This window comes from Camellia sinensis, chromosome 11 (genome assembly GCF_055761805.1).
Source record: "Camellia sinensis isolate YWXY chromosome 11, ASM5576180v1, whole genome shotgun sequence".
Lineage (NCBI taxonomy): Eukaryota > Viridiplantae > Streptophyta > Magnoliopsida > Ericales > Theaceae > Camellia > Camellia sinensis.
This window is the reverse complement of record NC_138971.1, coordinates 108,442,839-108,455,440: the sequence shown is the minus strand read 5'-3', so window position 1 is coordinate 108,455,440 and position 12,602 is coordinate 108,442,839. Positions and strand designations below refer to the sequence as shown.

The 12,602-nt window shown below is 33.8% G+C and overlaps 1 protein-coding gene across 1 annotated transcript; it reads left to right on the top strand.

The window, feature by feature from the left end:
- Positions 1–2,110: 2,110 nt before the first annotated feature.
- LOC114313179 (hydroxyproline O-galactosyltransferase GALT6) lies at positions 2,111–7,339 on the top strand. The gene is made up of 7 exons (XM_082894458.1): positions 2,111–3,261; positions 4,021–4,253; positions 4,336–4,626; positions 4,732–4,860; positions 4,949–5,122; positions 6,759–6,866; positions 6,972–7,339. Exons 1-7 carry the CDS (start codon positions 2,445–2,447, stop codon positions 7,179–7,181), a joined length of 1,962 nt encoding a protein of 653 aa, XP_082750584.1. The 5' UTR covers positions 2,111–2,444; the 3' UTR covers positions 7,182–7,339.
- Positions 7,340–12,602: the final 5,263 nt, after the last annotated feature.

Below are 12,602 nucleotides of genomic sequence, written 5' to 3'. Positions count from 1 at the left end.
AATTTTTAATTTCATAACAAATTGTTCATTTTATTAAAAAATTATCAAGTCAGTTAACAGTTTTTAATGATATTAGAAATATATTTCAATTAATAATTTAGGCAATTTTATTATTGTATAAGAGAATAATTATGAATTTTATTTTTTTAATTAATCCTATTAAATAAAAAATTCTAATAAAAGAATATTTATAATTTTTGAAATTATAGAAGATAATCTATAATTTAAACAAATTTTAAGGGGTCTATTTGCAATTTATCCTATTTAAATCATTGACACAATCTTACAAACCCTATTATTTAAATCAATAAGAGCATCCCCAGCTGATGTCTTATATCACCTCCTTACTCAAAATAAGAAATTTTGCTGTCAAAAAACACCCCCATCAGATCCCTTAACCCACCCCTTAAATAAAAGTGTTTCTACAGTTACTCCCCAAATGTAGGGAGCAACTGTTCACCCTCCAAAAATATAAATTTATTTTTATTCAATCTTCAGCATCTCCATCCCCAAAAATATAAAATATAAAATAATTAAAAAATAATATTTTATTAAAATAGAAAAAGAATAAGAAATTTGTTAGAAAAAATAGATAAAAAAATAATTTCTAAAGTAAGAAATAAAATTTTTAATAATATTTTAAGATAAATTCTTATTTTATTTTGCACGCTTGGACATCGCCTTGGACATCCACCCCAGGCTGGTCGACCGCCTTTCGCCGCAGAGTTGCATGCTGTGCTCTTGCTTTTGTTTTAATTATTTTATTGTTTTTATTTTTATTACTTTATTATTAAAAAAATATTTAAATTTAAAAGTAATAAAAAATGTTATTTTAATAAAATAAAAAAAGAATAAGTAATTTGTTGGAAAAAGTAAATAAAAAAATAATTTTTAAAAATAAAAATTAAATTTTTTAATAATATTTTAAAATAAAATTTAAATAAATTGGTGGGAATGCACTAACACAATCAAATCCATGACCCTTGTTATACGGTGGAGACAGAACTAATCTGAAGATCGAGGTGGGCAAACCCTGACCACCTGAATTCTTGCTAATAAATAATAATCAAAGGATTAAAAAAAAAATATAGTTTAAAATATACACAGTTCCTTTAAAAAGGAAAATTGTTATATATTTGGGATTTGATTATTTAGTGTATTTTTTACAAAATTTTACGAAAAAATATATTAAAAAAGTAAAAAAATCATATAAAGTGTACTTATTTATACCATTTTTAAATAATCCAATTTCTTATGTTTTTTACGTACTCTTAAATACAAGTGAATATGTCTCATATACTTTTATTAATGTGAGTTCTATTAATTTATATCTCAGAGTAAAAAAAATAAAATTAAATATAACACTGCATTTTAAAAAAAAAATTGTTTAATTTATTTTAATTTATTGATAAAAATCAATCAAACAACTTAGGCTCCGTTTGAAAAGTCAAGTTTAGGTTTTGTTTTTTTAATTATTTTAGCTAAAGAAAATAAGTTTTTTAGTTCAATAAGACAAAATATTATATTCAACCCATAATCATTACATTTTTTTTATCACAAAAAAGTAAAAAAAAAAAAGCTCTTTCTAAACAAGACTTTTTAACCCTAGACTAAAATAGTCAAAAAATAACCCACTTTCCAAACCAACCCCTTAAATACAAATGTGAACACACCAGTTTTGTTAAGCGTAATGCTAGAAACACACACACACGCATATATATATATATATATATATATATATATATATCCACAAGAATAATACTATATACATCATTTGATATATTAATTAACACATGTTGGTATACTAATTAAATATATCAATTAGTGTATGTAGTATCATCGTATTCACATTCATGTACAATGATATGATATGAGAGTTGGGCCCATCATTATTAACCAGTGTAACAAATTAAAAATTAACACATATTTCACCATGTTATTATGAATAAAATTATGAATATAATTTGTTAAGGTTTTAAATATTTTCCTTTGGTTAATGTGTAATTTAATTTTACATACAATTATTAAGGCAAAACGATCAAACGTTGTCGTTTGGTTTTTGTCTTGACATATTACTTTTATCTTGTCTGGATCCTAATAAATGCATTTCATGGAAGTTGTCTTCCTTCTGTCTTTTGACAGTTCTATATCTAATATGTCTGTGAATGTGTATGTATATATAAATATATAAATGTGTGTATCTATCTCTGCATGTTCAAGTTGATGACCTGACTCTCTTTTTCAGTTCTTTGAAATCTAGTGTTTGGGTTTGTTGAAAAAGTTCCAAATGACCTATCCCTGTTCTTTAGATTTTTGAATCTAGGGCTTGGGTCTGTAAAAAAATTCAAAAAAAACTCTTGATTATCCCTCAATGTTCTTCATGTAAAGGCCATTCTTGCTCGTCCAAACCTGAAAAAATTAGGGTTTTTTTTTAAAGAGAAACAATGAAGAAAACAAAGTTCGATACAGTTGTGTCAGTGAGTCGACACAGATCGATTCAAGTTTTGATGGGTGCATTGTTTCTGTATCTACTCTTGATGGGTTTAGAAATCCCTCTTGTGCTCAAAACTGGGTTAGGGTTTGGATCAGGAGACGGGTCTCTCTACGCACAGCTAATCAGGATCAATGAAGAAGACGAATCGACTCAGAGTGAAGGTTCAGATGTTGAAGAATCGTTTAGGGTTTCACAGAGATCGTTTGTCCGAACGCGACAGCACAAGAAAGTCTCGAGCTTGGTGTTCGACGAAAGTGCATTTGGTAACAACAGTGTGCTTCACAAGATGGCAATCAATGCTTTTGTGGTTGGGAAGAAGCTCTGGGAAGAGATTTCGTTGGGACAAGTTGGAGTTGAATTGGAAAACAAAGCAGAGAATTTGTCTGATTCGTGTATGCATTCGATTTCAATGTCGGGTGAAGAATTCAGGAATTCGAACCAAATTATGGTGATTCCGTGTGGATTGTCATTGGGATCACACATTACAGTCGTGGGGAAGCCACATTGGGCTCACCCCGAGTACCACCCGAAGATAGCATTGTTGAAAGAAGGAGATGATAGTGTGATGGTTTCTCAGTTTATGATGGAATTGCAGGGGTTGAAGACGGTGGATGGGGAGGACCCACCAAAGGTACTGCATTTCAATCCAAGGTTGAAGGGGGATTTCAGTGAGAGGCCGGTTATCGAGCAGAATACATGTTATAGGATGCAATGGGGGTCGTCGTTGAGGTGTGAAGGGTGGAAGTCTAAGGCGGACGAAGAAACGGGTATGTGTGAATTCATTGTAGCTCTGCATTTATCATTCTTCACGATGGTTGATTTGGTAGTTGTTACTAATGCAACATGAGTACAATGAGCTAATTTGGTGGAAAGTTTATATGAAAACTTTATGATGTAATTGGTTAAATATTGATCATCACCAATCCTTCATCAAATCTGATTTGATGAAAAAATTGCTAAAAGTGTGCTCCAACCATTTCATCAAATATGTATCAAATCAAGGGTGAGCATTTCTTTCACCAAATTAATGATGTACTAAATCCTTCACCATATTTCCAATAGTCATAATTGATGAAATTTTTTAAAAAAGAGTAAGGGTTGGAGATGGTTTTCTTTTTTTTTTTAAAAAAAAAAAAAAAAAAAAAATAGTGGTTAAAACAGAGTTTTAGGATAAATTCGGAAATTTTCAAAAAAAAAAAAAAAAAAAAAAAAATTTGATGAAGAATGAGAGAGTAAGGATTAGAGTGTTCCATAGGAAGTGATTTTCGGCTTGTCATCTGATGGTAGATGTTTGACCTGAAATTGAAGTCACTGTTTATCTATGATGTTAGCTGAAACTTTCAGCTTTGGAGCAATTTGTAGTAGTTACCTAGTCTATTGTTTTCATTCCTTATACTTGCTTGGTCCAATGATTACTTGCTTCAAAAGATCCATATGATTTTTGCAAGTTTATATCCAGTGTCATTAATTCCTCAATTATAACATTTGGTTATTCAGATTGGCTCATTTTTTAAGGTCTTATGAAGTGGATGGACAGGTGAAATGTGAGAAATGGATTCGTGACGACGACGATCACTCAGAAGAGTCGAAGACTATATGGTGGTTGAACAGGCTGATAGGAAGGACCACAAAAGTGACAGTGGACTGGCCATATCCATTCGTAGAAGACAAGTTATTTGTTCTTAGCTTGAGTGCTGGCTTGGAAGGCTATCATATCAATGTAGATGGGAGGCATGTTACTTCTTTTCCTTATCGCACTGTGAGTATCCCCTCCTAAACGTGCTGGTATTGTGAAATCATGATGAACATGGATGGCCTCAAGATGCTTATGATCTTGACAGGGGTTCACTCTTGAGGATGCAACAGGACTATGTATAAAAGGGGATGTTGATTTGCATTCTATATTTGCTGGCTCGTTACCTACATCACATCCCAGCTTTGCTCCACAGAAGCATCTGGAGATGTTGACTAAATGGAAGGCCCCATCTCTTCCTGATTGGGATGTGAAGCTTTTTATAGGCATTCTTTCTGCGGGCAATCATTTTGCTGAGAGGATGGCTGCGAGGAAGTCCTGGATGCAGCATCCATTAATCAAATCTTTAAATGTTGTAGCTCGGTTTTTTGTAGCTCTGGTAAGGCTTGGTAAAGTCGCATGTATTATTTGCTGACAGACCTTTATGTGTAAAAAAACCTTAAGTTGTGGTTGCTTACTCGTCTAGGAACTTTTATTTTGACAGCATGGAAGAAAAGAAGTAAATGTAGAGCTAATGAAAGAAGCAGATTTTTTTGGGGACATTGTCATAGTGTCATACATGGACAATTATGACCTTGTTGTACTGAAGACGGTTGCAATCTGCGAATATGGGGTGGGTGGTTCTTTAAAATCCAGAGATGGCAACTTTTATTTTTCTTAGTGCTATTCATGTAAATCATTGATAACTGCATTTGGTTCAGGTTCGCAGTGTGGCCACGAACTATATTATGAAGTGTGATGATGACACATTTGTTAGGATAGATGCTGTCATCAAGGAAATGAAGAAAGTCCACAGTGGTGGAAGCCTGTATGTGGGCAACATGAATTACCACCACAAGCCCCTGCGTTATGGTAAATGGGCAGTGACGTATGAGGTATACTTTTGAACAGATACTTTCCCCTTGAATATGGTTCAAATTGCTGGTAAAAAGTGTAGGCTTTTCTATCTTCTTCTTCTTTATTATTATTATTATTATTATTATTTACAGCTTAAAATGAGATTTAAGTCCTATGGTCCTGATGTTGCTTTTATTTAATTTATTTGTTCTTGCATATATGAGACTGTAGTTTTATTTTTCCAGAACTGTAGTTTAAAAACAACGCTCAATTAGTACACATTAATGTGTGCTTGGAAGGAGAAATATTGGGTACACACCTAACCTTGACATAGTGCACAAAGTAGTTGTCCAAGACTTGAACCCATAACTTCAAGGTTATTAGGCCATTGAACCAATAATCACCCCTTTTTCCAGAACTGTAGTTTAGTATCTAGAATTTTTAAAATATTTGTATTTGTCTATTTATGTACTTTTCCTCGATGGATTCTGCATAGTTCTCATGTAGTTGAAAATTTCTTTGCTTTTCCACAGAGATGAATGTTGATTCAGGGCTGAAATAATACTTTCACCTGTCAGTTGTGCAAAAGATGATTTATTTGTAAAATTGGAGATGTTGGAAGTAGTGTTATTATTAAGTTATTGTTGTGGATTCAATCACTAGAGATTTGATGCTTCTTTATTTTCCTCTATGGCTGCAACTCCTGCAGTTTGGCCGGGCTAGGGGTAACTAGGCCCAACCCCGAGGCCTGCCAAAGGTCAATGCAAGCCCGGACAAAGCCAGACATGAAGCATGTGCTATTGCAACCCAAGCTGGACCGATCCATAATAGAACAGGTTCGGGCTAGACTCGTGTTGCCAGACAAATGCTTTGAAACGTAGATCGGCAGAAGTGGGAAATCTTCCTAGAGTGTGATGGTGTTCATTAAGCTCTAAATAAAGAAGGAAAAATAAACAAACAAAATAAAAACACGGGTCTTCCAAGGTTATGGTTCTACTCATGTACAGCAATATTCATATATGAATATGCATCATACACACCAATTTATAGTGCATATTTACACATATTTGTGTGCACAGACATTATTAATTCGGGCTCGGGTTGGTTTGGGTTGGCCAATATGTGAGAGTCCAGGCCTGGAACGATTTCACTTCGGGTAGGGATTTTCTTGGCTGTGCCCAATGTTTGAAACATACTTGCCCCCAGCCCATTAAAAAGTTGGATTGGGTTAGGGTTGTTTGGCTTCAGCCGGTTTGACCGCCCTAATTTCCTCATTTGTTTTTAAGCCATTGCCAATCAGTTGTGACATTTTATTACCCTGCTATCTATTGTACTGAAATTGGACGGGATCTTGCGACCCCATGAGATGTTTTCTGACACAGCTGAAGTTTGAATATTTGAGAATGCAGTCTGCTTCTTGTCCTTGTATGGAGGCTGAGAATTTTTCCTTAATAATGATCTCAATACATTCCTGCTTTAAGCAGTTCAAACACAAAGGAAATTGTGTAGCGCCTAGATTTCTTCTCTTACATATGACTCTTGCTAAGCATTAAAACAACTGTTTTAATCAGAATTTTGTTCTTGTAACATCTCATATACCAATCTAACATATGGTTCTATCTTTGATCTGTAGTTTTTTTTTTTCCTCCTTCAATTCCTTCTCTGAAATTGCAGGAATGGCCAGAAGATTATTATCCACCCTATGCAAATGGGCCTGGTTACATAGTGTCATATGACATTGCACGTTACATTGTATCCGAGTTTGAAAAACACAAGTTGAGAGTATGTTCTCCCTTTCCTTGTCTACCAATGTGTGTTCTGGGGTTTGTGATTCGCTGAAGGCAATTGTATGATGTTATTGACGTGTATTTATTTGTCATGGTACAGTTGTTCAAGATGGAAGATGTGAGCATGGGCATGTGGGTAGAGCAGTTTAACAGTTCCATGCCAGTTGAGTATGTGCACAGCGGGAAATTCTGTCAGTTTGGTTGCATTGACAATTATTATACAGCGCATTATCAGTCTCCAAGACAGATGATATGCATGTGGAACAAATTGCAACAAGAAGGGAAAGCCCAGTGCTGCAACATGAGATGACCATGGTCATCATGATGGGTTAGCCTAAATATTTTAAGCTAGGATGGGGACAAGTTTTGCAGTCATAGCTTGTACATGTTAGTGTTGTTAACATTAGAATATTGGGGCTCTCTTCTGTTTACTTTTTTTAATCTATTCATTATTCAATTTTTTCTCTCTTTTCCTATTCTAAGGCCCCCACTTTTGGCTTGACCGGAAGATACTGGAGGAACAAGGTTGCTACTGGAAATAGTTTGGGAACAATCTTTAATGATTTGGGTTCTGTATCTAGAGTTGAAAAACAACAAAGCAAAAACAGAAATGATTATTTCTGTTTAATTTCTTTGATTTCAGAGTGAAATTTCACTACGAGAAATTTCAATGTGCAAAGTTAATAAAATATATTTTTTTTACACTAGAAATCTAAAATTGATTGTTGTTTGCAAAAATTAGGTGCTTAATTCTAAATTTATTACTAAAAACTGCAAATTGAAGGTTCCAAAACAACAAATTTTAAAAAAAATTTATATTAAATTAGTAAAATTTTACTGTATATGTAGTGAAATTTCTTTGACTTTGCACAGTGAAATTTTATTGTGCAAAATGAGTGAAAAATACTATTTGAACTCTAAACGATAAAGAAAAAAATTGAAGGTCAATTGTAATAGTTAGGTTCTTAATTCTAAGAAATTTCACTGGCTGACGCCAATGTAATTGTACAAGTCAAGTGAAATATCATAGGCATTAATCAGAAATTGATAGACTTGGCAAAATTTCATTAATTGAAGGTAGAACAATTACACAAGTTAGAAATTGAGTCAGTGAAATTTCATTGATTGGAACCAATGCAATTGCACTAGTTAATGAAATTCACTGACTAAATTCCAGCAACAATCTAAAATCAATGAACTTGGAAAAAAAAAAAAAAAAACACAACTCAAATAACATAATCAAATCTTTATCAATCAATAACATATAAACCAACTAGATCGACAGTAGATGAATGTTGTTAGAGAGAGAGAGAAAGAAAGAAAGAGAGAGAGAGAGAGAGATATGAAGCAAACGATGGGATCAACTACATCTAAATTAGAGATGTGCGAACGGTAGTAAATGTTGGTTAACGGTAGAGTGAGTTGTATTGAACGACGGTGGAGCAATATTGATGGATATGACGATCGTAATGCCCCGAATTCCAGGCCGGTAATAAATTAAATAAACTTGAAATTTATAATTTCAGATAACTAATAACTTCAAATGTACAAATCATCTCAAAAAATAATTTACACAAATGTTTTCAAAATATAATTTATATAATTGTCTCTAAAAAATAATATAAATTGGTAGGCCCAAAATATCTAACTTAATAAATCCTTTTAAATGCTTTAAACCCAATCGCCACTAAATTTGTTTCGCACTTAAAAAATAAATTAACTCGACAAGTATACAATACGACAAGAATAACAATGTTCGGATAGAGAATAAAATGACAAGGATCCAACAAATTTACAACATCACACAAATGATTCGATTCGATAATCAAACAATTTATCAAATTATATAAACAAATCAATTTAACATATGATAATTTGCCCATGACTAAATATTCAATCATACTCAGTACATAACCAGTGACCGACCTCACTCACCTTATCCCAGCACAACCGCTTATCCGGACATATTGGTGTTGCTAATCAGTAGGGTCCACTCGATCCATGTACGGAGGATTTTCACGTCATTTAGTCAAGCAAATCAACATTTCAATAGAGAAGAACTTTACAGAATTTAATCAATTGAATAGAATAATCAAATGTATCAACCTAGAATGATTTTACAAAATTTATCAAATGATCAATATAACAAACGAAGTACAAATTAAAAGTAATTAAAATAAAACTCTTTGCGAAGAGATTTAGACAGAATATATTATATACCACTAAATTTACTTCAAAACAATTTCCTCTGTCACCAATACTTTAATCATCTGATATTTCACTATAGATTTTAAAAATGGTAGATTAAAACTAGGGGTGCAATTTGGGCGGGCTCAATCCGAGCTCAGTCCGAATTTTTTTAGGGTTTGAACAAAACATTTTTGAATTTGGTATGAGTTTAGACAAACCTGAATTAAATTTAGGTGGGCTTAGGCGAAGACATCAAATAATTCGAGCAACCTGAAACCCAAATTATATATAAATATATAAAAATATTAAATATATATATAAATTATTAGCCATTGGATAATATGAAAGCAATTTAAATCATTAGATCATATTTAATATATATTATATACATAAGTAACACAATATAAAATCTTCTTTTTTTTCCTTACTCATAAATTGTAAATATTACTATAACGACATCTTTCTTGTATTGTATAATTTTTTTGTTTTGATATTATTAATGATTTTATAAAAAAGAAGAAAATAGTTTAATTTTGACAAATTAATTAACTTAGTTGAACGAAAAAAAATAAAATTGAAATATTTTATGTATAATTCGAGCAACTCGGGCAATTTGGGTTTAGCTGGGGTTCGGCTTGAGCAGATAATCTCGGGTTACAATTTGGGCTTAGACAGGTCAGAGCAGCTGTCAGCATAACTTGAGTTAGGTTTGGATAACATCTCAATCTGTCTGAGTTGCACCCCTAATTAAAACTCTAAAGCATAATATAGGTCAGGTTTAATAAAATTTACAACTCTCCTATTAAATTAAATTGCTAACTCTCTCATTTTGGGAAGTGGGGTAAAAGTTACTTTCTAACTTTTAATCAACTTCTCTCTCTCACAAAAAAGTTAAAAAATAATTTTTAACTATCTTTCCAAAATACCTAAATATTTTCAAATTAAATTCAAAATTTATATTATAACAATATAAGGGAGAAAGAGAACAATTTAAAAGAGAAAGAGAGAGAAGAGAATAGAAGAGAAGAGAAGATATATATATATATATATATATATATATATATATATATATATGAAATGGAGCTGAAGCAGAAGATGGGGAAGTTAGATTTGGGCTCCCAATTTAGAGTAATGATTGAGACCCGTCCCGCAAATGTGAGACTCCCACAAATCTAAATTATTTATGATGTGAATTTCATATATATATATATATATATGTTAGTGGGCTTTATATGAGTTAGGATTACTCTAAAAGTGTAGAATTTGGATCCTCGGCCGCCCTTTTGGGCAGCCGTTCCCAGCAGCCCCCAAAACGACGTCGTTTTGGGGGCTTTTTCGTTTTTTTTTTTTTTTGTCGCAGAACCAGAGCACAGAGGGGAGGGGAGGGGAGGGGAGGGGAGAGCACAGAGCAGAGGGGAGGGGAGGGGAGGGGAGGGGAGCTCGCCGTCGCAGGTCCGGATTCGCCGTCGCAGGTCGTGGAGCTCGCCAGCCGTCCGATCGTCGCCCGATCTGCCGTCGCCTCCGCCTCCGCCTCCTCCTCCTCCTCCTCCTCCCCCGGTGATTATGGCCCCCTCCAGTCCGGTGCTCCCTCTTCTTCTCCCTTCCTCTCTCTCCTTCCCCTCCCCTCCCCCTCTCTCTCTCCCTCCCCTCCCTCTGGTTCGGCTTTGCAACGAGGAAGAAGAAGAGAAAAAAAAAAAAAAAATCAAAATAACCCCCAAAACGACGTCGTTTTGGGGGGCTGCTGGCTCGGCCGCCGGAAAGGGCGGCCGAGGATCCGGACTCTAAAAGTGTAGACATCATCTCGAAAAGGGTCTCAAACATTGTAAATGGAAGGAAAAGTAACAAATAAAAAAGAATAAAAAAAATGAAAAGAAAATAAAGAAAGAGACAAAGGAATGTGATGGGCATGGTCACAGCAGTGACTTTTTTTTTTTTTTTTTCTTTTCTTTTCTTTGAACGTATGGCAGTGAGCTTGCTGCCCATGTTTTAATATACAAATATAGAATGGGACGGGCACGGCATGACAGTGAGCTTTTATTTGATCAGGTCATGACAGTGAGCTTGCTGCCCACGTTTTAATATATAACCCACATATCATTACAAGAAAATGTATGTTTGGCGATTAAAATTAGCGACCAAACCAATTTTAGTCGCCAAAAACACTGCATTGAGTGACTAAAAATCAGCTTTAGTCGGCATTGATTGAACCTTTTTAGCTACTAAAGTATTTTAGTCGCCATATAGTATAATTGGCGACCAAATTTCCCTTTAGTCGCTGTTTGTTACCAATTTAGGCTACCAACATTTAATTTTGTCACCGTATAGTTTCATTTGCGACTAAACATTTTTGTCGCCTAAAAAAGGGCATTTTGTGATTACTTTTTGACGACCAAAGCTGGGTTAGTCATTGTATATTCAGTATTGCCGACGAACTTTTGAATTTAGTAGCCAAAGAGGCATCTTTAGGCGACCAATTGTTTGTCGCCGTTAAGGTTTTTTGGCGACAAATAGTCGTTTAGTCGCGAAATGTTCGAAATTTTTTTTAGAGGGAAAATAAGTAATTTTCGCGCCCAGTACATATATATTACACACAGAGTTTTTTGTTCTCTTTTGTCTCACACACCGACATCAACATACCAAACCCGTCCTTACCAAACCTATCGCTCACCACCGGCGATCATCACCATCGTAGGCCACCGGCTCTCACCACCACCACCACTACAAATCGGCGATCATCACCGTCGCAAGTATGTTTCTGTCGTCTCTCTCCCTCTCTGTCGATCTAGTTCTATCTGGTTGTCGATGTCTCTCCCATCCCCTTCTCTCACGATTAATTTTAGGGTTTGGCATGTTTTTGTCCTTTCATTTTCCATTTATTTCGTACACAAATTTTTAGGGCTTTTCCTGATTTCGTGAATGGGTGTGGTTGAAATTGCGGATTGTCCATTTGGATTTTGGATTTGGATTCTTTTTGTATCGTTTAAATGTGCCTCTGTTTCGGTGAAAATGTTCCAAATTGGTTCGAAAATATTCCAAATGTGCCTCTGTTTTTTTAACACAGTTGTTGATTTTGGATGCTTTTCCTGATTTAGTCTTATCATTATAAATGTACCTCTGTTTTTTGTATCGAAAATGTTCCAAATGTTCCGATGGTGTGACTCAAATTCGAATTAAGTAAAAGAATTTGTTTTTTAAAAAAAATCACAAATCGGTTCGATTCAATCCTAGTTCTTGACAGTTAGGTCCATGATTTTATAGTTATGATTTTAATTTGAAATTTAGTTCCATTTATTTAAAGAGATATATATATATATATATATTTTTTGTTATTTGTCATACACTTAATTATCTTATCAATATCACTTATATATTTATAAGTTTTTAACCCTCTTCTCTTGCAAATAAGTCCTTAACCCTCTTCTCCTACAAGTGTGTTCTTATATAATGATAAGACTAATTTTAAACAATTATTCAAATAATTATCATCTGTAAAATGATTATATATTGTCTGATATTTGAGAATGTTGTCATTATATTGTGC

Bases quoted from the DNA above. Each gene is read 5' to 3' on its own strand.
- LOC114313179 (XM_082894458.1), top strand. From the start codon at position 2,445: ATGAAGAAAACAAAGTTCGATACAGTTGTGTCAGTGAGTCGACACAGA. The intron at 4,627-4,731 runs GTAAGGCTTGGT...TTATTTTGACAG, and splicing joins CTCGGTTTTTTGTAGCTCTG to CATGGAAGAAAAGAAGTAAA. The intron at 5,123-6,758 runs GTATACTTTTGA...CTGAAATTGCAG, and splicing joins AATGGGCAGTGACGTATGAG to GAATGGCCAGAAGATTATTA.